A 26,590-nucleotide genomic window follows, 5' to 3' on the forward strand; every position below is an offset into this window, starting at 1 on the left:
CCTCTTCATATTTTGAGACAATTCCTTATAGGGGTTTTAGAATGTCAGTATTCTCTCTGACCCTATTTCTATTGCTGCTACCATTAAAGGGTGCTAAGCTCAATTCTGATCTCTTCCTTTCTATAGGTAGGAGTTGTTGCTCCAAAGCTAACCTTTTGGCCATCATTGCTAAATGGATGTCCTCTTCATTTAGGTTGTCCCCAATGTTCCCAGAGGAGCTGGACTCCCCTGTAGAAGATACAGATCCAGTGAGTTATATCCTTGGAGACAGGGATCTTGGGATCCTTGTCTCCCTAGTTAGGTGAGGAGGGGGATGGTCATCCTCCTCCTCTCTAACATCTACCCAGGCTGAGTGGAGTTCTTCCTCCTCAGCAGGGTGGTCCCTTGTGTATTTTGCCAAGAGCTCCCCGAGCTTGACCTTGGTAAGGTTGGAACCTGTTTTAATCTTTTTCAGCTTACAAAAGGACCTTAACCCTTCCATCCCTAGATGGACGTAAGGGGTGAGGTTGAGTTCCACCACGATTTCCTCTGAGCTGATCATTATGTTACTAAAAGTTGGGATTACTTTTTAGAAACTAAAAACTATTTCTAGTAACTAAATCCTAACTTTTCAATAACTTTTAAATCTAAAAAGAGATGCTAAGGGGACTTAACCAAGGCCCTAGTAGGACTAGAGGCAATTTTGGAATTTAGGGCCATATGTAGCAAATTTGGAAATTGCGACTTGCAATTTGCGAGTCGGAGCGACTCGCAAATTGCAAGTCGCAATTTCCAATGCAGAACGGTGTCTCAGGCACCGTTTGCGAGTCGGTATGGGGTCGCAGAGACCCACCTCATTAATATTAATGAGGTGGGTCGCAAATTGCGGCCCCATACCGACTATAGGCACTCGCAAACATGGAGGCCTGCTGTAGTCAGCAGACCTCCATGTTCGTGACTGCTTTTAAATAAAGCAGTTTTTTTTTTTTTTTTTAAGTGTAGCCCGTTTTCCTTAAAGGAAAACGAGCTGCACTTACAGAAACTAAAGGTTTTTTTTTTTTTTTTTTTTTTTTTTTCAGGCCAGGCAGTGGTCCCTTGGACCACTACCTGCCCTGAAAAAATAGTTTTGGGTCCATTCACAAAGTTGAAGGGGTCCCATGGGGACCCCTTCCAATTTGCGAGTGGGTTACCATCCACTTGAAGTGGATGGTAACTGCGACACCACTTTCGACCGCATATGCGGTCGCAAATGGTATTGCATGCCACTCCGAATCGCAAATAGGAAGGGAACATCCCTTCCTATTTGCGATTCTGAAATGCATATTGCTAGTCGGTCCCGACTCGCAATATGCATTTCTGCATAGGAAAATGCGATTTGCGAGTCGCAAACAGCAATTTTTGCCGTTTGCGACTCTCAAATTGTTTCCTGCATCTGGCCCTTAGTTGTGTGATCGGGTATTGGCTGAGTAATCCAGCAAATGCAAAGTCGTAGATCCCACCGTTGCCACCAATGTAGAAAGCTGGCTCTGTATAAACTATATCAAAATGAGATGTAGTGTGCACAGAGTCCAGGGGTTCCCCAGACACTTAACAGAGGCTGAAGTAGATAATACTAATGCTGTCTTTTGTGGTAGTGTGGTCGAGCAGTTAGGCTTATCAGAGGGTAGTACAAAGCATTTGTTGTACACGCACAGACAATAGAAGAACCACACACAAAGGGCTAGATGTATCGAGCCTTTTTACATTTGCATACGGTGCGAATGCTCATTTGCGAATGCAAAAGTGCCTTTCAGTATGTATGAAAGGCATTGGCAATGCAATTTTAAGGAATCGCTAAAATAGCCATTCCTTAAAATTGCGAGCCCGTTTAGAGAAACACAATTTGCGATTCTCTAAATAAGAAATCCCAAATAAGGAATCCTTATTTGCGATTTCTTAAGCACATGTATGAAGCTTTTCCTTAATGCGAATTGGGCATTAAGGAATCGCTATAACCACCAAATACAATTTGGTGGTAATCATGTGCGAATTTTAAAAATGCATTTTTAAAATTGACGTAACGCACACATGCCCCTTTGGCATGTGTGCGCCTTACATGTCTTTAAAAAAACAATTGGGGTGCAGCAGAAGGGGCCTTAGGCCCCCAGCACCCTGGGGTTTGCATTTCCCAAATTGCGAATTCCAGTTAGGAATTTGGAAAATGCAAGAAATTCGCAAATATGGGCCTATAGGCCCATAGGTGCGAATGGGGTCTGTATTGCAATTTGCGATTCAGTAATAGCATTTGCGATTTTTAAGAAATCGCTATTACCGAATCGCAAATATGATACATACCAATTTGCGACTCAGAAATAGCGACTTCTTAAAAATCGCTATTACCGAATCGCAAAAGGGTTGGATGATACATCTGGCCCTAAATGACTTAACTCCAGACCAATGGTTTTTATATATCCAAAATATATTTTCCACATTTCTTTTTAGAACCACTAGGTTCAAGTTGCAGGTAAGTACTTCAAGAGATTCGTATTTCACGCATGTATCAGCAGTACTTTGTTTCAAATCGATAAGTTATACAGTTCTTGAAATATTGGCAATAATCTGTTTTAAAAATGGACACACTACAATTTTCAGAAACAGTTCCTGGGGGAAAGAAATGTTAGATCGTTTTACAGGTAAGTACAACACTTACAGTTTCAGTCTCAAGGTTTTAGGAAGTCCACCGGTTGGATTCAACTTAACCCCCAAACACTGACCACCAGCAACACGGAGCCGGCCGGGTGCAGAGATCAAAGATGAGCAATTTTAAGGTGGGTTCTTATGGAGACAGGGGGTACTCGGAATCAGGTCTCCCTGCACTTAAGTACCCACGGCTCGGAGGGCAGACCTGGGGTGTTTGGTGGAGCACCTGAAGGGCCACAAGTAGGCACCAAACACACCCTCAGCGGCACAGGGGTGGCATGGTGCAAACAGGACGACTGGTTTCCAGTGCTGGTCTATGAGGGGATCCCGGGGGTCACTCAGAGGCTGCAGCGAGGAGGGCCGCCTGCTGAACGTGGCTGCACCGGGTATCCGTTTCTCCAAGGCCTGGGGGCTGAGGGTGCAGTAAGTCCTTTGGCGACGGATATCTTCGTCTGCTGCTTTTGGGATCAGGGAAGTCCTCGGGATTCCCTCTGCAGGCGTTGTCATGGAGGGGTGGAGAGGTCAACCCAGGGTGGGCACTTGCTCAGAATCTCCTGGGGATCCTCTCTAGCTGGTTGGGCCACCTGGACACGGGCTGTGGGCGTCGGCTGCAGAGTGGTTAGGACTCACGCATTTGGAGTGCGGTGGGAGTCCTTGGTTGTTGTTTTTTCTTAGACAGGGCCTCTGTCCTCAGGCGTTCTTGGTCCTTCTGGGTGCAGGGCAGTCCTCTGGAACTTGGCAGAGGTTGCTGTCCCCGCTGGGTGAGTAGGTATTCTTTTGCAGGTTCTTTGAAGCAGGAGACAGGCCGGTAGGGCTGGGGCCAAAGCAGTTGTCATCTTCCTTCTTCTCTTCTGGGGTTTCTGCTAAGCAGTCCTTCTTCTTCTTCTTCTAGGTCGGTATGAAACTGACGAGCTGAGTTCAGGGAGGCCCTTAAATCCTAGATTTAGGGGCATTTTAAGGGTCACAGGGCAGTAGCCAATGGCTACTGTCCCTGAGGGAGGCTACACCCTCCTTGTGCCCACTCCCTTTGGGGAGGGGATAACAAACCATATCATTATTGGTCCCTGCCCTCCAAACCAAGATGGAGAATTCTGCAGGGAGGGGGGGGGTCACCTCAGCTCTGGACACCTTAGGGATGGTCCTGGCTGGGGTGGTCACTTTTCCCTGTTTCCCTAATTTTCACGCCGGACTTGCTGCCAAAAGTGGAGCTTTGTCTGGGGGGGCAGGCAACTCCAGTAGCTGGAGTGACCTGGGGCACTGTAAACTGAGGCTTGAGCCTTTGAGGCTCAACACCAGGTGTTACAGTAACTGCAGGGGGGGGGAGATGTGAAGCACATCCACCCAGGACAGGCTTTGTTTCTGACCACCTAGTGCACAAAGGCACTCACCCCATGTGGTCAGAATCTTGTCTGAAAGTGGCAGGCTGACACAGACCGGTCAGTCCTACACTAGCAGTTTGGCTAACATAGGGGTTATCTCTAAGATGTCCTCTGTGTGCATTTTTCAATAAATCCCACACTGGCATCAGTGTGGGTTTATTGTGCTAAGAAGTTTGATACCAAACTTCCCAGTATTCAGTAAAGCCATTATGGAGCTGTGGAGTTTGTAATGACAAACTCCCAGACCATATGCTCACAATTGCTACACTACACTTACAATGTCTAAGAATGGACTTAGATACTGTAGGGGAATATTTCTCAAGCAACTGTGCCCTCACCTGTTGTATAGTGCACCCTGCCTTTGGGCTGTAAGGCATGTTAGCGGGGTTACTTACCTATGCCACAGGCAGTGGTTTGTGGCCATGGCACCCTGAGAGTGGTTCCATGTTGACTGTCTTTTTCTCCCCATCAGCACACACAAGCTGCTAGGCAGTGTACCTGTGCTCGGTGAGGGGCCCCTAGGGTGGCATAATACATGCTGCAGCCCTTTAGAGACCTTCCCTGGCCAATGGGCCCCTGGTACCATGGGTACATTTTGCAAGTGACTTAACTGTGTGCCAGGGTTGTGCCAATTGTGGAAACAAAAGTACAGTTTTTGCAAAAGAACACTGGTGCTGGGGCCTCGTTAGCAGGATCCCAGCACACTTTCAAAGTTGGCATCAACACTAGGCAAAAGTGTGTGTGTGTGTGTGGGGGGGGGGGGGTACACTGCTGTAGTGGCACTTTCCTTCAGAGAGCATGAAGGCTGAAGTCAGCAAGTTGCTGGAATTGGGAGTCATTGAGCACTCTGAGAACCCCTGGGCCTGCCCAGTTATTTTAGTCCCCAAGCCTCATTTCCAGGGTGGAAAGAAAGAAATTAAGTTTTGTATGGATTGTAGGTGCCTCAATTCTGTGATTTAACCCAATGCTCACCCTATTTCTAGGGCTAATGAACTGATTGACAGGCTAGGGACAGCCAAATATCTTGGTACTTTTGATCTCACTTCAGGCCGCTGGCAGATAGGTCTGACCCCTGGAGCAAAGGAGAAATCCGCATTAACCACTTCTGATGGGCATTATTAGTTTACTGTAATGGCCTGTGGGTTGAAGAATACCCCTGCCACCTTTTGTTGGTGAACAAAGTCCTTGCTGTGTTAGAAGACTTTAGTGCAGCATATCCTGGTGATATTGTTGTCCTTAGCAGGGATCCACCTTCATAAAGGTCCTAGAGGCTCTGAGAAGTGCAGGCCTCACTATTAAGTCAAGCAAGTGCCAGATATGGCAGATCCAGGTTGCATACTTGGGCCACCTTCTGGTTGGAGACCAAGTTAAACCACTAAAACTCAAGATCCAGACAATTCTGAATTGGGTAGCTCCCACAACCCAGACCCAAGTCAGAGCATTCCTAGCTTGACTGGGTGTTATAGGAGGTTCGTGAAAGGATATGATGGCATTGTGGCACCTCTCAGAACTGACCTCCCAAAAGGTGCCCAAGAAAGTAACCTGCACAGTGAACTTCAAAAGGCCTTTCACACCCTTAAAGAAGGAATGTACTGGGAATCTGTTCTTAAAGCTCCAGGTTATACCAAGCTTTTCATAAGACAGACAGATGCCCCTGAACATGGGATAGGAGCAGTCCTGTCCCAAATCAATGATGGTGGCCATGACCAACCTGTTGCTTTCATTAGCAGGAGTTTACTTCCCAGAAAGCAGATTTGGAGTGCCATTGAGTGGGAAACCTTCACTGTGGTTTGGTCCCTGAAGAAACTGAGACCATAGTTTTTTGGCTCTCACTTCCTTGTCAAACTGAGCACAGACCTCTCAGATGACCCAATTTTTCATTGACAAACAAGTTATTGACCTTCAGTAACACCTTGTCTGGTAGAGACATTGTAGGAAAACAACCTTTTTGGAACAGTTACTCCCACTTTTTGCCTGTTGACTTGAGTAATTTCGACTGAAAGTGAACTGGGTCCCTGCTAAACAGGTCCCCAGTGCCACCTCTTGCCCCTAAAACTGTATAGTCATTTCCCCTATTGGCAAAAACTTTAGGAGCCTTTGTAAGTCCCTAGTAAATTGTACCCCTGGTACCTAGGACCTGGGGGTACTAAGGAGGATCTCTAGGGACTGCAGCACAAATTGGCCCGCTCTAAGGGACACCTCACCAAGCACAGCAGGCTGCCATTGCAGGCTGCATATCTTGGTGCAGACAAATGTGAAAACACGCTTTCACGCCATGGCACAGAACCTGTGTGCTATGTTCCCTAACACTGCATGCAATATATGTGTCATCCCTCTAGCAGTTCTTACAGCCCTAAGGGAGAGGGTGCATTATATTACATGTGAAAAAAGTGTAAAATGTAATCTGGTATTCTTTTTTTCTTCAATTCTACAATGTTAGGGATGTTATGTGGTTATGAACTCAAGCTCAGGATGTCCTATTTGAAATACTTGAACATCTATCCCAAGATATACTGTTGACCTGTTGTCCATGCTGCAATTGAAATTATGGTCTTTATATCTATAAACAGAATATTGTCTCCCAATATCCTTACTGATGCATTATCCACTCCTTTTTTCTGTGTCCTTACATGCATGATTCTCATTGATGACAGACAAAGCGTCATTACAAGTTTAGAGCTAAATGTCAATCCCTACACAAACAGAAGTTTTCACAAACAATTCCACATTGTGATTTTTTTTTATCACACCCTTGCTGCTTTCCCCATACAAATTAAGGCAGGGTTATCCAGGGTTTTAGGTGGAGTGGTTGGAAGTTTTGAAAAAACTCAAAACATGTGGGAAGTATCTGTTCCCCATGTTAAACTTCATTTTCAGCTGAAAAATCTGAATAGGAGGTATTTACCACACCCATTAAATGCCATAGCGGCAGGTGTGGCAAATAACTCACCCATTTCCGCACAACTTGTGTGCTAATATATGTATATAAGCTAACTAAATCCTTGTAACGTTGCATGTATTGAATGACTTTATTATGCTTATCTTCAATATTTCTTAATAATATTATTAAAAATAAAATGAGCCATCCTGCTTTAACCCTCTGAATTGCTTTGGAAATGACACGGATTTTAATTTGCCCTTTTGTTTTTTTCTTTCTACAAGATATTTCTATCAGATCCTAGATAAACACGGACCTCTGGAATTGGACAGCGACCTGTTTGTGGGAGAATATAATCTTTTTCCTCCAAAAGCTCACAAGATAGTAGAAGAAGCTGGTGGACTGAAGCCTTTTCTTCTAGGGTCACTCCGCTTTGTTATGCTCAGTGACAACCTAATAGGAACGTTAAAGCACAATTTTTTTAATACAGAAGCTACCGCTACATTCCCTAGAAGATTTGGATTACAAGTAAAGAATGCAAAACCTGTATCATCTGTGCAGTCCATGTACAATTCAAACAAAAATTTGCTTTGTGACCATTTGACTATAAACCCCGGTGCAAAAGAATTCAAACCAGTGTTTGATGGTTTTCACAATTCTAGTAACAGCCAGGATTCCAGTAATAACTCCGCACCAGCTACTCAAAATGATGAAAATGTTAGCAGTGTAAACACCTTATTATCTAATTCCATTACAAACTCTCAACCTGTTCCATTTCTATTTAGCGCTGGAAAATCTGCCTCTCTTGTTGATGAAACACCTTTGTCGTCAGTGCCTGCAAAGGATCACATGCAGCCGGTGTCATTCGTGAATCCTCCATCAAAGACTGTGGTTCAGGCATTCTGCAGTGAGAAATCTGAGACTGGAAGTCCTGAATGTGAACTAAAAGTAGCTTGTGATACAGGCAGTGCACCAAATAGTGTCTCATCTAGTACAGTTAAAGTGGACAAGGATTCTTCTGATACACAAAATCCCCACCAAAGTTTGAAGGCTGAGAACTTATTCTTGGGTTCAAACAGTGGTACTTCAATTAATTGTGTACCTTGTTCAGATAATGTGGTGAAGAAAATGAGACCTAGAAAGAAAACACCCCTTACAAGAATGGTGGCAGTGCAGGTAAGACATATGTTGAACCATTTGTGCTTTATAATTTTCTTTCATTTTAAATTGCATGTTCGTTTTGAATACACACAACCTTTCCTCACCTTTAGAATATCACCAGGCAGTAGGTTGGATCTGGAAGATGGTTTCAACATAGCTCCGGTGTGACTTTAGAGGTATCATACAGCTCTGCATCGTCTCTGCTCTGCCCTGGAAGTGACCACTGGAGCCAAATACAGACATCAGTAAACAGTCTTTGTTGGCTCCTACTCCAAAGCCAACACTCCACTGCCACCATATTCCACATCCGTTCCTGCAGCATCAACACCAGTGTCACTGGAGGAAGACGTTTATCTCATTGTTCTGGCAGACTCCAAACAGAATCTGCCTCAGCCTAGACTGAAGTAGTGTCTGGCTCAGTTCCTACACCCTGAGCCCTTATAACCTCTGACTGTGACTCTGATTAGACTGTGCCTTTGCCTAGGAGCTACTCCCCAGAGCCAACCAGTGCTTTTTGACAATGGTGGGGGCGAATTCTCCCCAGAATATAATGATTGCAGTTTTTAGCTGGACCTAAAAGAGGCCAGTTGATTGGGCCTTTCCCTAAAATGTGTCTGGTTTCTCCCCTGTCTCTTTCACAGAAAAGTCTGCTTCACTTGCCAGGGGTATTAATGGGTGGTTGATGTCTTAGATTTGTAGTTGCCTTCCTTTGAAGGAACAATCAGCATCCTCACTGAAGTGACAGAACCAGGATAATCCTCATCTGAACCCCTACTGCTGTTCAGCAAGACTGTGATTTAACATCAACCCTGGGCACTTGGGCTAAACCTTGCTCTTACCCACCTGTCAACAGACAGGTGGCATGTGATCACAGACATGCTCTGGGTGACCCTGCCTTCCTAATTCAGCACTGACTAGCGAGATCCTAGTAGTGTATGCCTCCACTAGCAGGATTAACCCTATTTCTTTTCCTACTACCACAGCCCGCTCCCCCAACAGTTGGAAGGAATTGAGGAATTTGGTAAGAGGATGTTTTCTTTCTGTAGCCCAGGCATCTCCAACAAATAGCTCATGAGCTACTGGTAGCTGTCCAGCTACCTAGAAGTAGCTCTCCTGTGTCCATTTTAGCGTACTGAATTAGCAGCTTTTCTTTGGCTAAATTATTATATGTATGCCAAAACTAAAAATGTGTATTCTAAATGAAAATGTCTGTATTTTCAGAACTGATAAGCTTATGGTTGAATTTCCAAAATATATTTATAGCTGACATTTGAGTGATAAACCTCCCCAATGCCACATACGTTATTACTAATATCATTACCCTGGTGCCTGGATCATTTAATCTATGGCAAGTATGGATTACCCACATAAAGGCATACAACACTAATATACGCAACTCTGGATGATTTTTATGATCATACGTAGCTCTCATTACAGAAAAGGTTGGAGACTCCTGGTCTAGCCTCACCTTCAAGTCAGTAAACACCAGATGTTTTCTGGGACGGTAAACCCATGCACTATGGGACTTGATCGCTCAGATCTTACCTGCAGTCCCAGAATAATTTTGCATCAATTTACCACTGAGCATTCAAGTACATCATCCAATGAAGCTCGGACAAGACTGACTGTTTTGGCAGGGCCTCCAAGTGCTCCCTCGGTCTTTCCACCTCTGCAAGAGAGAATCCCCAGCAATTTCACCCTCTTTGACGTATTTGTAGAGGTTTCCCCTGCAGTCAACGAGAAGGCACACCAGCCCAACTGGCACCTCTCTCCGTTCCGGGTCAAGGTAGGGGATCTGGCAGACAGCTTCGAGTCTTGAAGATACAGTTAACTTCTCATTCCACAGCCTTTCAGACATCAGCCTCTAAGCCCTTTAGTTTGGCCCCAGCAGCACTCCACCACCTCATGGGAGGTAGGATAGGTCATTTTCTTCATGGATGGAAAGACATAAATACAATAAGAGGGTCCTACGGATAGTCCAACAAGGGTACTCTCTGCCATTCCTTTCTGTCACACCCCATTTCCACCCACATTAGAGTAGCTTTCGGCTGACCATTTGTCCATTTTCTTTAAGGACATTCAGGCTGTTTTGGAGAAAGCCAAAGAGTTAGGGTCCTGGCCTTGAACATTACAACTTAGATCTTAGTGTTACTGCCTTGATTTCGTAGTGCTAAAAAAGAGGAGTCATTCGCAATATTTTAGATCTTTGACTTCTAATTTCTTCCTGCAGAAGGGCAAATTCAAGATGCTCACTTGGCCCAGGTTCTTTCTGCCCTGGATCCAGGAGACTGGGTGGTAGCGTTGGACCTGCAAACACCCATTTCCTTTCCCGTCCTCCAGGGCTCACAGGTGATACCAGCAGTTCAAGGCTTCACCAGTGCACCTCAGGTGTTCACGAAGGTGATGGCGGTGGCCGCAGCATACCTTCTAAAGCTGGAATACCAGTCTCATTGACTGGCTGTGGGAAGGCGGGCTTGCCACAGGCAGTTGGCGACTACCTACAGATGACAACAAACCTTCTTACATCCTCAGCATTCACAATCAACATTCCAAAGCCACACCTGACTTCTTTGCAGAGACTCCCTTTCATCAACACCACAATGGGTATAGCACTCTTTCGGGCCTTCCCTCCGGATCACTGAGTCTTGGACATTTGGGCTAGATCTGGATGTTTCAGGTTTGATCCCGGTAAGGGTGGCTTTGAGGCTTCTTGGCCTATTGGTCTCTTGCATCTTACCTGTTGGCAATGCCAGACAGCACATGCAGGCTCTGCAGTGGAATCTGAAGTCTGTGGGCCCAGCACCAAGGGAACCTGTGAGATTCCACCCAGGTCTTGGAGGAGACTGCACACGATCTCAGTGGTGGCTAATCAGCTCCAATCGGTCTGGTGGCAGACCACTCTCCCTAACCCATCTAGAATCAGTGGTCGTGACAGACGTGTCACTGCTGGGTTGGGGTGGTCACCTGGGAGAGGTGGAGATCAGAGGATATTGGTCTCCGGCAGACAACTGCCTCCACATCAACCTGCTGGAGTTGCTTGCCATTCCCTTGGCCCCAAGTTTTGAAGATGATCAGGAATGACCAGGCCCAAGTCATCCAGACTGGCCAAGAAGAGTGTGGTACCAGAAACTCCTGGGCACGAGCCTTTGTTATCCAACCAGACTGATGTTTCAAAATGTTCTGGATCCAGTCTAGCACCTAGGGATATTCTAAAATTGAGTATCCAGCAGTAAGAGTGTTATCAAAAGTAGGTAATTGTTCTTCCAGTCGAGGCATGCATGTCACACAAACTCTTTATAGAAAATGTATGTTCCTTCAAGATACCTAGACTGACAATTGCACTTTGATGCCAGAGAATTTTATGCAACAATTAATAGCCTGCATGCATTTTTATTAAGCACACCCAGACAGTATATGGACACATGATGCGTATATGATTAAGTGGTATTTTGTTTAAGCTTTCTTGTTTGGAAAATCAACTCTGAATCATTGCTTGCCTTCTAAAGGAAGAACCCACAACCTTGGTCAGGGTACAGAAAATGTAAAAGAATGGATTCTGGCCCCATGGGGTGGGGGAGAGGCATTGCCCATCGTGTTTAGTTTGTTACTAAAGAAAAGCACCATCTGAAATGTAATTTTCGGGTTTTTTGTTCATAACATTTAGATATATATTTATCCACCACTACATATTTTTCACCTATTTGGAAAATGTTTTCTCACCTTCACGATAGCTGGGTTTTATCCTTGCAATAAATGCATGTACCAAATGTTCATGCTCGATTCTCAGCACTATTGTATTTGGTGACCACGACTCTCATCCCATGCTAGATAGTCAGCACTATTGTATTTGGTGACCACAACTTTCATAAATGTGTGTTACATGCGAGCATTCATCCCAAAGGCCTTCATGAGAGAGAAGTCATTATTATCTTGGGCATATCCTGACTTTACCCAATGGATAAGCTACTCCAGGATTTGTCTGCCTTTCCAGGAGTCACTTTCTGTGAACACCGATGTGGGGGTTAGATGCCACTAGTGTTTAGTGAAGTGCCATAAGAAGAATAGCTACATTCAAGTGTTATTACAGTTCTGATTCAGAAACACACTAACAGCAGAAGTGATTCCTCATGCTGATGTGCCTCAGATTTCACATTTCAGCAGCCAGTAGAGTTCTCCCACAGATGTAGTTAAGAGGTGCAAATTGTAGGAGGCTGGCACAGTTTATGGTGTACACCTATGGTGTGTGATACCCTATACTAAGCCCAGACAACCCTTAGTGATAGTGTTTAGGTGTCCAGATAGCAAAAGCTCCCTAGGGGATACCTGTGACGAGCAGCACATGGGTGGTGTGGTGGACCCTTTGTCAGGCGAGACCACACCACCCCGGCCTGCTTGTTGCAATACCACATGGTGGTGGTGTTGTCCGTGAACACCTGCACTACCTTCTCTTTGAGAGTGGGAAGAAATGCTTTCAATGTTAGCCTATTCGCCAGCAGCTCCAACAGGTTGATGTGGAGTCCAGACTTCACCGGAGACCAGATGCCTTTGATTTCCGCCTCTCCCAGGTGGCCACCCCAGCCCAGGAGTGACACATCTGTCAGATCTGGTTGAGGAGGGGAGACAGTATCTCTAGAGTTGGCCGGAACAACAGGGCATTTTCTTGGTGGTTCAACATCTTGTGGGCTCTCAGAAAGTCAGAGCGGACAAACTCAGATGACTATGCTTAGTCGATTAAAAATGGAGTCTCCATCCGGAGGTGGCACAAGGTCTCTTTCAGCAGGGAGGAAAGCCTTGGTCAGATCTGTTCGCCTCTGCAGAGAAACCGCGATATCAGCAGTATTGCGAGTTGGAGTTTCCAAGGCAACAATCATTCGGCAATGCTTTTCGTCTCAAATGGAACTCAGGCCTCTTGTACGTCTTTCCACCCATACCACTTCTGCCCATAGTTCTCAAGAACATCAAGAACGACCAGGCTCAAGTAATCCTTGTGGCTCTGAACTGGTTGCAAATAGTATCCCGAGATATTGAGCATGGCCATCGATTTTTCCGATCAGACTGCCCCTTCGGGAGGATCACCTGTCGCAGCAGCAGGGGAGGGGAGGGTTCTCCACCTGAACCTGTCCAGTCTCCGCCTTGTTGCGTGCAGATTGAACGACGGCAGTTGATCACTTTTGTCCTTCCTCCCGAAGTCTGTAATGAAATCTTGTCACCCAGGCGTCCCTCCACCTAAACGATTTACACCTGTAGTTGGAAGAAATTTGTGGCATGGTGCACAGACAAGTTTGTTGACACCCTTTCTACCCCTCTTTCTGAGGTCCTCTTGTTTATACTTTGCTATGGGCATTCTCAAAGGTTATTGTTCCGCAATTTCTGCTTTTCTTACGGTTGCCTGACCAACCTTCTTTGTTTAAATCTAATGTAAATAAGTTCCTTAAAGGCCTTACTCATATGTTTCCTCCATCTCCATTCATTATACCCCAATGGGATTTGAATTTGGTTTTGACATTTCTAATGTGCTCTCCTTTTGAACCTCTCCACAATTGTCCTCTCAGGCTTCTGACTTTGAAAACTGCCTTCCTGTGTGGCTATTACATGTGCCAGCAGAGTGGGTGAGCTGAAGCCATTATCAGCTGAGCCACCCTACCTTTCCATCTATCCTGACAGTGGTTCTTTGCACTTGCCCTCCTTTCTGCTGAAAGTGGTCACATCCTCCTTCAATGTAGGCCAATCCATTACCTTGCCTACTTTTTACGCACCCCTACATCCTTCTAAGGAAGAAGAGAGACTCCACCACTTAGGCCCAAACGGAGCTTTGGCGTTCTACCTTGATGGTACAAAAGAGTTCCGGGTGGATGAGTGTAGGAAGTTGTCTCTGTATATACTATCTCAAAGTAAGAGATAGTGTGCACAGAGTCCAAGGGTTCCCCTTAGCGGTAAGATAGTGGCAAAATTAGATAAATCTAATGCTCTATTTTGTGGTAGTGTGGTCGAGCAGTAGGCTTATCAGAGGGTAGTGTTAAGCATTTGTTGTACACACACAGGCAATAAATGAGGAACACACACTCAAAGACTTAACTCCAGGCCAATAGTTTTTATATAGAAAAATATATTTTCTTAATGTATTTTAGAACGACAAGATTCAAGATTTGAAGTAAATACATAAAATGCAAGGTACTCCACATAGGTAAGTAAGGAACTTTGATTTAGAGCAGTAACATAAACAGTTTTAGTTAAAATGGCAATAAGCTATTTTAAAAGTGGACACAGTGCACAAATCAACAGTTCCTGGGGGAGGTAAGTATTGGTTAGTTTTTCAGGTAAGTAAGGCACTTACAAGTTTAAGTTCCTGGGCATAGGAAGCCCACCATTGGGTGTTCAAGGCAACCCCAAAGTCACTGCACCAGCAACACAGGGCTGGTCAGATGCAGAGGTCAAAGGAGGGCCCAAAACAAATAGGTGCCTATGAAGAACAGGGGTGCTCTGGTTCCAGTCTGCTAACAAGTAAGTACCTGCGTCTTCGGAGGGCAGACCAGGGGGGTTTTGTAGAGCACTGGGGGGGGGACACAAGTAGACACACAAAACACACCCTCAGCGGCACAGGGGCAGCCGGGTGCAGTGTGCAAAGCAGGTGTCGGGTTTTCAATAGGAATCAATGGAGGGACCGGCGGGTCACTCTAGCGGTGCAGGCAGGGCACAAGGTGGCTTCTCGGGCCAGCCACCGGCTGGGCTAGGCAGAGGGTCACCTGATGGTCACTCCTGCACTGGAGTTCGGTTCCTTCTGGTCCTGGGGGCTGCGGGTGCAGTGCTTGGTCCAGACAGTCGCGGTCAGGGGGATCCTCTGGATCCTCTCTGCATGCGTCACTGTGGGTGCCCGGGGGGGGTCGTCTCAGGTTACTCACGAGGTCGCAGTCGCCTGGGAGTCCTCCCGGTAGTGTTGCTTCTCTGGAGCTCGAGCCAGGGGCGTCTGGTGCAGAGGGTGAAGTCTCACGCTTTCGGCGGGAAGAGTGAGTTCTTTAAAAGTTGCAAAGTTGTTGCTGTTTGTGAACAGTGACGCTGTTCTCGTGAGTTTCTTGGTCCTTCGAGTTTCAGGGCAGTCCTCTGAGGCTTCAGAGGTCGCTGGTCCCTTTCGGATGCGTCGCTGTGCAGGTTTCTTTGAGTCTGGAGACAGGCCGGTAGGGCTGGGGCCAAAGCAGTTGTCATCTCTGTCGTCCCTGCAGGGCTTTCAGGTCAGCAGTCCTTCTTCTTTGTGTAGGTTGCAGGAATCTGATTTCCTGGGTTCTGGGGTGCCCCTAAATACTAGATTTAGGGTTGTGTTTAGGTCAGGAGGGCAGTAGCCAATGGCTACTGTCCTGGAGGGTGGCTACACCCTATTTGTGCCTCTTCCCTGAGGGGAGGGGGGCACATCCCTAGTCCTATTGGGGGAATCCTCCAAACGTAAGATGGAGGATTTCTAAAGGCAGGGGTCACCTCAGCTCAGGACACCTTAGGGGTTGTCCTGACTGGTGGGTGACTCCTCTTTGTTTTTCTCATTATCTTCTCCAGCCTTGCCGCTAAAAGCGGGAGGAGGGGCGGGCATCCCCACTTTGCCAGGATGCCCTTTGGTGCTGAAACAAAAGGCATGAGCCTTTGAGGCTTACCCCCAGGTGTAAGGAAATGCCTCCTTGGCATGGTTACCCCCTGACTGTTTGCCTTTGCTGATGTCAAGTTATGATTTGAAAGTGTGCTGAGGCCTGCTAACCAGGCCCCAGCACCAGTGTTCTTTCCCTAAAACTGTACCTTTGTTTCCACAATTGGCACACCCTGGCACCCAGATAAGTCCCTTTTAAATGGCATCCTTGGTACCAGGGGCCCTGATGCCAGGGAAGGTCTCTAAGGGGTGGCGCCAACATAGGACCCGCAACATCATATCAAGCGTAGATACTGCTCGAGAAAAAGTGGCTACTGCTCGAGAAAAATCTCTGGATCCAGACTGACGGCTGGGGGAAATTCTAAGGTACGGAATCTGCAACTAGATATTGTCTCTACCAGATAAGTTGTTACCGAAGGTATGGAACTTGTCCTGCGAAGACAGTAGCATAGTAATTTGTCCCTTCATCAACAGATTGAAAGGTTGCGCATCTCTTGTTTGCTCTGCCTCTAATTTGGCTGCTTTACAATGGACCTTTGTGTGTTTGCTTTAGCCCTGATGTTTTCCCTGGAGAATAGGCTGCTGTGTGCCCAGTCCAGTACATTGGGTGAAGAATATCTGTTATCTGAGATATCGGATGACTCAATGGCAGTATGCCCAACATTCACTTCGACTTCTGTCTGTTATAAGAGTACAACACCATTTTCCTTAGAAGGTAGGGGTGTTTGGCTAACAGCAACTTCTAATCAAGGTGGCTCTCATTCCAGTTTGTGATTCCAGTTCATTCCAGACAAATGGTGCTTAACCATTTTCCTTTTGACATTTCCTACTTAATTTTTGTGTGTGTGTGTTCGTTCGATGGCATATGTTGCTGCAGATACACATGCTATGCACAGGTCCGCCATCTAGTGTTGGCCTCGGAGTGTTACAAGTTGTTTTTCTTCAAAGAAGTTTTTTTCTCGAGTCACAGGATCGAAAGACTCCTCCTCTCGGTCATAGTGCGCATGGGCATCGACTCCTTTGTCTTTCCGCTGTTGGGTTCGGACGGGTTTCCTCTCACTCCGAGACTTTTGAATTGGAAAATTTATACTAACTTTATTCTACCGTCGGTATTGTTTCGATCGCGTTTCCATCCTTAATTGAGCCGATAGTGCCGTCGGAAACCAGAAAAGGCCCTTTTGGGCACTTGCACCCTACTCAGGCCTGTTCAGGCCTATCACGCAATTGCCTGATGGATCAGACTACATTCCGATTCTGTCCTCGATGCCACGCAAAATTCCCCTACACCGATCAACACGTGGTATGTAATCTCTGTCTCTCTCACCAACACTGAGAAGAAGACTGTGAAGCTTGTCGGTCGTTCCGCTCGAAAAAGACACTGCATGACCGGAGAGCTAGGAGACTCTAAATGGCGTCGAAGCATACAGAGTCCACCAACACCTTAGAAGAAGAGCAGGCACAGACGGCTGTTTCAATTCTGGACACCGACTCCGAAGCAGACTCGGATGAAGACAGCCAACTGTTCACTGCAGCTCAGCCTGTGAGTACACTTGCCCCTACGCCCACTTCCAAGAGACCTGTTAAGGCCTTGGATACACCACTGCCAGAGAGCCATGGTTCCACCTGAAAGAAAATCGTCGGCTACTGACCTTCAGCACCGAAAACAGCCACACCTGTTTCGGTGCCGGAATCAAGCAAGTCTATTAAAAGCTCCACAGCCGAGCCGACGTCCACACTCTTCGGAGTCAAAAATTCTACGTCCAGGCTTCGGAGCCGAAACCACAGGATGTATCTTCGGGACTGAAAAAGTTATCCACCACTTCGGAGCCGAAAAACTCTTTTTATACAGAGGAACAAGGACTTTGGAGCACATTAAAACACAGCTCAAAGACAATTGATGATCAATCCTCTAAAAGAGTTAGAACATCAGGATATTTTTCTGAAGACTCTGATATTCATCCAATCCTTGAAATCATGGAGACAAAACAAAGAAGGATACATATCCAAAAGGAGACAGGGAAGATCATTGCTTCACCTTCTCCACACACCAAGAGAAAGCTGGCGTTTCAAGAGACTCTTGACACTGCTCCACCACCAGCAAAGATATTTAAAAGGAAGTGGAAACCATCACCTTTACAGGTTTCTCCACCACATTCGCTACAACTTTCTTTCTCTCTACCACCTACTAGCCCACCACCATTGCCCTCAGCAACACATTCTCATACATATTCACATGGAGATACAGTTAACCCCTGGGACTTGTATGACCCAGATTCCATATCACTAAATGACCCAGACCTCTATCCATCTAAACCTTCACCACCAGAGGATGGCATGGCTTATACACAGGTCATTTCGAGACCCGCTGCATACCATGGAGTTCAAATGCTTGCTGAGCCTTTGGAGGAGGTTTTTCTTTTCAACACATTGTCCTCCACCCACTCACAATACCAGTGCTTGCTGATGCTGCCTGGTATGCTTAGACATGCAGATGACATATTTAAAGAACCTGTTAAGGCTAGGATTTTAACTCCCAGAATAGACAAAAAATAGAAGCCTGCGCCAACATACCCAGTTTATATCACACAACAGGTACCACCAGACTCTGTTGTAGTCAGCACTGCAAGAAAAAGGGCCAATAGCCAATCTTCAGGGGATACCCTCCCCCTGACAAAGAAAGCAGAAAGTTTGATGCAGCGGGTAAAAGGGAAGCTACACAAGCAGCTAACCAATGGCGTATTCCCAATTCACAAGCCCTGTTAGCAAGGTATGACAGGGCACACTGGGATGAAATGCAGGAATTCTTACAATACTTACCAAAAGAACATCAAAAGAGAACACAACAAATTGTTGAAGAGTGTCAAGCAATTACCAATAATCAAATAACATCTGCTCTTGATGCAGCTGATACAGCAGCTAAGAGCATAAATACTAGCATAAACATTCGTAGGCATGCATGGTTAAGATCTTCAGGGATCAAACCAGAAATCCAACAGGCACTGCTCAATATGCCCTTTGATACAGAACATCTATTTGGACCTGAGGTTGACACAACTATTGAGAAACTTAGGAAGGACTCTGACACTGCAAAAGCTATGGGAGCCCTATACAGTACACCTTACTTTTGTAAACACCAATTTAGAGGAGGTTTCAAGCCCCAGCCTACAGAGGCTTCCACCTCACAAACTAATCAAGGTCAGCAGTACTACCAAAGAGGAACATTTAGAGGCTCTTAAAGACGTCAACACTTCAGAGCCAGAGGCAAATTTCAAGCCTCGAAGAGTGTCACCACTCCCTCAAAACAGTGACTTCCTCAATATACCACAACCCCCCTGACATCTCCTGTAGGGACAGACTACAACAATTCCACTCCCAATAGCAAAACATCACCACAGACCAGTGGGTGCTTTCAATTATCCGCAATGGTTACTGCCTAGAACTAATTTCTACTCCTCCAAACATTCCCCCTCGCTCTCACAGACTGTCCCCAGAACACAACGTTCTGTTACAGCAAGAGGTGCAATCGTTATTGCTAAAAGAAGCAATAGAAACAGTTCCAAAATCTCAATAGGAGTATATTCACTATATTTCCTCATACCCAAAAAGGATAGTACTCTCAGACCCATTCTGGATCTCAGACCACAAAATCTATATATCCTGTCAGAACATTTTCACATGGTAATTCTGCAGGACATAATTCCCCTACTGCAAAAACAAGATTACATGACTGCATTAGATCTCAAGCTCATCAGAAATACCTAAGGTTTGCAATAGCAGGAAAGCACTACCAATTCAAGGTTCTTCCCTTCGGCATAACAACAGCTCCAAGGGTTTTCACAAAATGTCTAACTGTAGTAGCAGCTTACCTAAGAAAACAAGAAATACATGTCTTTCCTTATCCAGACAATTGGTTAATAAAATCAAGCAACATTATACAATACCAGGAACACACTCAATACACAATAGAAACCTTACACACTTTAGGGTTCACAATCAACTACCAAAAATCTCATCTTCAACCAGCACAGGTTCAACCTTACCTAGGTGCTATTCTCAATACCCAAAAAGGCTTAGCCTATCCAAATACACAAAGGATACAGGCTGTTCGATGGCATCTGTCGCTGTAGATACGCATGTTTTGCATAGCTCGCCATCTGGTGTTGGGCCGGAGTGTTACAAGTTGTTTTTCTTCGAAGAAGTCTTTCGAGTCACGGGACCGAGTGACTCCTCCTTTTGTCTCCATTGCGCATGGGCGTCGACTCCATCTTCGATTGTTTTTTTTCCGCCATCGGGTTCGGACGTGTTCCTGTCGCTCCGAGTTTCGGAACGGAAAGATAGCTAATTTCGGAAGATTTTCGTCGGTATTGTTGCGTTCGGGATCGGCGTAGTTAGATTCAACACCGCGTCTAAGATCGAAGAGCTCCGGTGCCCTTCGGGGTAATTTTTTCGATCCCCCGTCGGGGCCTGGTCGGCCCGACCGCGTGCAGAAGAACGCCGATGGAACAGACCCCGTTCCGTTTCTGTCCCAAATGCCACAATAAATACCCCTATACAGACCAACACTTGGTCTGCAACCTGTGCCTGTCACCTGAGCACAGTGAAGACACCTGCGAGGCCTGTCGTGTGTTCCGGTCCCGAAAAACACTCCGAGACCGTCGAGCCAGAAGACTTCAGATGGCGTCCGCGCCGACAGCCCACCGGGAGTTCGAGGAACAAGAAGAGGAGGGAACCTTTTCGATCCAAGAATCGGACTCCGAAGGATTCGACGATACACAAACCGTGAGTAAGACGTCGAAAACCACTCAGAAGAAGATTTACAAGGCCCAGGGGACGCCACTGCCACCAGGCCATGGCTCGACCCATAAATTCGGTGACCGACCGTCGGCACCGAAAAAGGCCCAAACAGTGCCGAGATCGTCCGACTCCGGTCGAGACACCGGCACGCAGCCTTCTCGGGACCGAGAAAGTGCTGGAGACCAGCATCGACACCGAGATGCCGGTGTAGACACGGCTCGACGCCGAGACAGCGGCACCGAAGAAGATCGACGCCGAGAGGTTTCGGCCCCGAAAAAGAAAAAAGTCACCTCGGAGCCGAAAAAAGATGCAGACAGGGTTTCGGTGCCAAAACAAACTGCAACCGACCCAGTTTCAGGCTCTTATACAGAAGAGCACTCGCTAACCTCCCAAATGCAAAAGCATAGGTTTGAGGAAGAGCTACACTCAACTGATGTAGACCATACGCAAAAGCGTATTTTCATACAGCAGGGGACAGGAAAAATAAGCACCCTTCCCCCTCTTAGAAGAAAGAGAAGATTGGAGTTCCAAACTGAACAAACACCACAAACAAAAGTGGTGAAAAAAGTTACCCCACCACCCTCTCCTCCACCTGTGATTAACGTCTCACCAGCACAAACTCCATCACATTCCCCAGCTCACACCACCATGAGCCAGGGTGACCAAGATCAAGACGCATGGGACTTATACGACGCCCCAGTGTCAGATAACAGTCCGGAGGCATACCCTACGAAGCCATCTCCACCAGAGGACAGCACTGCGTATTCTCAAGTGGTGGCTAGAGCAGCACAATTTCACAATGTAAGCCTCCACTCAGAACAGGTCGAGGATGACTTTTTATTCAACACACTCTCCTCCACCCACAGCTCCTACCAAAGCCTGCCTATGCTCCCTGGTATGCTCCGGCACGCAAAAGAAATCTTTAAGGAGCCGGTCAAAAGTAGGGCAATCACACCAAGAGTGGAAAAAAAGTATAAGGCGCCTCCTACAGACCCGGTTTTCATCACTACACAGCTGCCACCAGACTGTCGTTGTAGGAGCAGCTAGGAAAAGGGCCAACTCCCACACATCTGGAGATGCACCACCCCCAGATAAAGAAAGCCGCAAGTTCGATGCAGCTGGTAAGAGAGTCGCAGCACAAGCTGCAAACCAGTGGCGCATCGCTAACTCCCAGGCACTACTTGCGCGCTATGACAGAGCCCATTGGGATGAGATGCAACATCTCATTGACCATCTGCCCAAGGACCTACAAAATAGGGCAAAACAAGTGGTTGAGGAGGGACAGACCATTTGCAACAACCAAATCCGCTCCTCCATGGACGCTGCAGATACAGCTGCACGAACAATTAATACATCTGTATCTATCAGAAGGCATGCATGGCTCCGAACGTCTGGATTTAAACCAGAGATTCAGCAAGCAGTTCTCAATATGCCTTTTAACGAAAAAGAACTGTTCGGTCCAGAAGTGGACACAGCGATTGAGAAACTCAAAAAAGACACGGACACTGCTAAAGCCATGGGCGCACTCTACTCCCCGCAGAGCAGAGGGAATTACAGCACATTCCGTAAAACACCCTTTAGAGGGGGGTTTCGGGGTCAGAGCACACAAGCCAGCACCTCACAGGCAACACCGTCCAGTTACCAGGGACAGTACAGAGGAGGTTTTCGGGGACAATATAGAGGAGGGCAATTCCCTAGGAATAGAGGAAAATTTCAAAGCCCCAAAACCCCTACTACTAAGCAGTGACTCACATGTCACTCACCCCCTCCACACAACACCAGTGGGGGGAAGAATAAGTCATTATTACAAAGCATGGGAGGAAATCACTACAGACACTTGGGTTCTAGCAATTATCCAACATGGTTATTGCATAGAATTTCTACAATTCCCTCCAAACATACCACCAAAAGCACAAAATTTGACAAAACATCATTCCAATCTCCTGGAGATAGAAGTGCAGGCACTATTGCAAAAGAATGCAATCGAATTAGTGCCAAACACACAAATAAACACAGGAGTTTACTCACTGTACTTTCTGATACCAAAGAAGGACAAAACGCTGAGACCAATCCTAGACCTCAGAATAGTGAACACATTCATCAAATCAGACCACTTTCACATGGTCACACTACAAGAAGTATTACCATTGCTAAAACTACACGACTACATGACAACTTTAGACCTCAAGGACGTGTATTTCCATATACCAATACACCCATCGCACAGGAAATACCTAAGGTTTGTATTCAAAGGAATACATTACCAATTCAAGGTACTGCCTTTCGGATTAACAACCGCACCAAGAGTCTTTACCAAATGTCTAGCAGTAGTCGCTGCACACATCAGAAGGCAGCAAATACATGTGTTCCCATATCTAGACGACTGGCTAATCAAGGCCCATTCGTTAATAGAGTGCTCAAATCACACAAATCAGATCATACAAACCCTCTTCAAACTAGGGTTCACCGTCAACTTCACGAAATCCAACATTCTGCCGTGCAAGGTACAACAATACCTAGGAGCCATAATAGACACAACAAAAGGAGTAGCCACTCCAAGTCCCCAAAGAATTCAAAATTTCAACACCATCATACAACGCATGTATCCAACACAAAAGATACAAGCAAAGATGATATTACAACTCCTAGGCATGATGTCTTCATGCATAGCCATTGTCCCAAATGCAAGACTGCACATGAGGCCCTTACAACAGTGCCTAGCATCACAGTGGTCTCAAGCACAGGGTCATCTTCTAGATCTGGTGTTAATAGACCGCCAAACTTACCTCTCGCTTCTGTGGTGGAACAACATAAATTTAAACAAAGGGCGGCCTTTCCAAGACCCAGTGCCACAATACGTAATAACAACAGATGCTTCCATGACAGGGTGGGGAGCACACCTCGATCAACACAGCATACAAGGACAATGGAACGTACATCAAACAAAACTGCATATAAATCACCTAGAACTTCTAGCAGTTTTTCAAGCACTAAAAGCTTTCCAACCAATAATAGTTCACAAATACATTCTCGTCAAGACAGACAACATGACAACAATGTATTATCTAAACAAGCAAGGGGGGACGCACTCCACGCAGTTAAGCCTGCTAGCACAAAAAATTTGGCGTTGGGCAATTCACAACCAAATTCGCCTAATAGCACAATTTATACCAGGGATCCAAAATCAACTCGCAGACAATCTCTCTCGAGATCACCAACAGGTCCACGAATGGGAAATTCACCCCCAAATTCTGAACACCTATTTCAAACTCTGGGGAACACCTCAAATAAACTTGTTTGCGATGAAGGAGAACGCAAAATGCCAAAACTTTGCATCCAGATACCCACACAAACAGTCCCAAGGCAATGCCCTATGGATGAACTGGTCAGGGATATTTGCTTACGCTTTTCCTCCTCTCCCTCTCCTTCCTTACCTGGTAAACAAACTCAGTCAAAACAAACTCAAACTCATATTAATAGCACCAACTTGGGCAAGGCAACCTTGGTACACAACGCTGCTAGACCTATCAGTAGTACCCCACATCAAATTGCCCAACAGGCCAGATCTGTTGACACAACACAACCAAAAGATCAGACACCCAGATCCAGCATCGCTGAATCTAGCAATCTGGCTCCTGAAATCCTAGAATTCGGGCACTTACAACTTACCCAAGAATGTATGGAAGTCATAAAGCAAGCCAGAAGGCCATCCACCAGGCACTGCTATGCAAGTAAATGGAAGAGGTTTGTTTGCTACTGCCATATTAATCAAATACAACCATTACACACAACTCCAGAACATGTAGTGGGTTACTTGCTTCACTTACAAAAATCTAACCTGGCTTTCTCTTCCATTAAAATACACCTTGCAGCAATATCTGCATACCTGCAGACTACCTATTCAACTTCCCTATATAAGATACCAGTCATTAAAGCATTCATGGAGGGCCTTAGGAGAATTATACCACCAAGAACACCACCTGTTCCTTCATGGAACCTAAATGTTGTCCTAACTAGACTTATGGGTCCACCTTTTGAACCCATGCACTCCTGCGAAATACAGTTCCTAACCTGGAAGGTTGCATTTCTCATCGCCATTACTTCCCTAAGAAGAGTAAGCGAGATTCAGGCGTTTACAATACAAGAACCTTTTATACAACTACACAAGAATAAGGTCGTCCTAAGGACTAATCCTAAATTTTTGCCAAAGGTTATTTCACCGTTCCATCTAAATCAAACAGTGGAACTTCCAGTGTTCTTTCCACAACCAGATACCGTAGCTGAAAGGGCACTACATACATTCGATGTCAAAAGAGCATTAATGTATTACATTGACAGAACAAAGAACATCAGAAAGACTAAACAACTATTTATTGCATTTTAAAAACCTCATGCAGGAAACCCTATATCAAAACAAGGTATAGCCAGATGGATAGTTAAATGCATCCAAATCTGCTACCTTAAAGCTAAACGACAGCTGCCCATTACACCAAGGGCACACTCAACCAGAAAGAAAGGTGCTACCATGGCCTTTCTAGGAAACATCCCAATGCAAGAAATATGTAAGGCAGCCACATGGTCTACGCCTCACACATTCACCAAGCACTACTGTGTAGACGTGTTATCCGCACAACAAGCCACAGTAGGTCAAGCCGCATTAAGAACATTATTTCAAACTACTTCCACTCCTACAGGCTGAGCCACCGCTTTTGGGGAGATAACTGCTTACTAGTCTATGCAAAACATGCGTATCTACAGCGACAGATGCCATCGAACTGAAAATGTCACTTACCCAGTGTACATCTGTTCGTGGCATCAGTCGCTGTAGATTCGCATGTGCCCACCCGCCTCCCCGGGAGCCTGTAGCAGTTTGGAAGTTACCTTCAACTATTTGTATATGTATCATCTCAACCTTAAATAGGTACATACTTAGTCACTCCATTGCATGGGCACTATTACTACAATTCAACTCCTACCTCACCCTCTGCGGGGAAAAACAATCGAAGATGGAGTCGACGCCCATGCGCAATGGAGACAAAAGGAGGAGTCACTCGGTCCCGTGACTCGAAAGACTTCTTCGAAGAAAAACAACTTGTAACACTCCGGCCCAACACCAGATGGCGAGCTATGCAAAACATGCGAATCTACAGCGACTGATGCCACGAACAGATGTACACTGGGTAAGTGACATTTTCATTTCAAAACCTCATATCACAAACCCAGCCCAATCAACGTTACACTGTAAAGTTTATCATGAAACTATTGATAATGATGGCATCATGCATAGTAATAGTACCACATGCAAGATTAAACATGAGAACACTTCAAGAGTGTCTCTCACAGCAATTGTCTTAAGCACATGGCAATTGCACAATCTAGTGTTAGACTGCCAAACGCACAAATCTCTTTAATGGTGGAATCACAACAATTTAATAAAGGGATGGTCATTTCAGGACCCTGTACCTCAGACCACAATAACAGACGCATTAAAGACAGGTTGGGGAGCTCACCTCAACAACCTCACCATAAAAGGGGAATGGAATTCAATGTATTTAGCTTATCACAAAAACCATTTAGAATGTGCTGTGTTTCTTGCCCTGGAAAGTGTTTCCATTTAGAAATTGCTGTGTTTCTCACCCTAAAGGCTTTTCAACCCCTTCTGAGGCACAAAACAGTCTTGATAAAAACAGGCAATATGACAACAATGTATTATCTGAGGAAACAAGGAGGAACACATTCATCTCAACTGTCCCTTCTAGCCCAAACAATATGGAAATGGGCAATTCACAATCACATTTACTTGCTAGCAGAATACATCCCAGAGATACACAATCAGCTACTAGACCTACTAAGCAGGATGCAGCAACAAATACACAAATGGGAAATTCACTCTCTGGTTCTTCAACAGTATTTTCAAATGTGGGGAACACCAGACATAGACCTATTCGCAGCAAGCGAAAATGCAAAATGCCAAAACTTCGCATTCAGACACCCACACCCTAACCCCAAAACACATTCCACTAGGGAAAAAGGTGCTTCCATGGCTTTTCTAGGTAACAAACCAATGGCAGCAGACATATGCAAATCTGCTAC

General features: G+C 45.7%; 1 protein-coding gene across 1 annotated transcript in view; it reads left to right on the plus strand.

Moving 5' to 3' along the window:
- Positions 1-26,590, plus strand: part of LOC138248710 (E3 ubiquitin-protein ligase TTC3-like) — a 1,210,547-nt gene that overhangs the window by 846,820 nt on the left and 337,137 nt on the right. The window contains exon 33 of the mRNA XM_069202542.1: positions 7,200-8,091. Coding sequence (XP_069058643.1) covers positions 7,200-8,091 — 892 coding nt within the window. The remainder of the gene's footprint in view (positions 1-7,199; positions 8,092-26,590) is intronic.

The sequence above is a fragment of the Pleurodeles waltl genome, chromosome 8 (assembly GCF_031143425.1).
Source record: "Pleurodeles waltl isolate 20211129_DDA chromosome 8, aPleWal1.hap1.20221129, whole genome shotgun sequence".
Classification (NCBI taxonomy): domain Eukaryota; kingdom Metazoa; phylum Chordata; class Amphibia; order Caudata; family Salamandridae; genus Pleurodeles; species Pleurodeles waltl.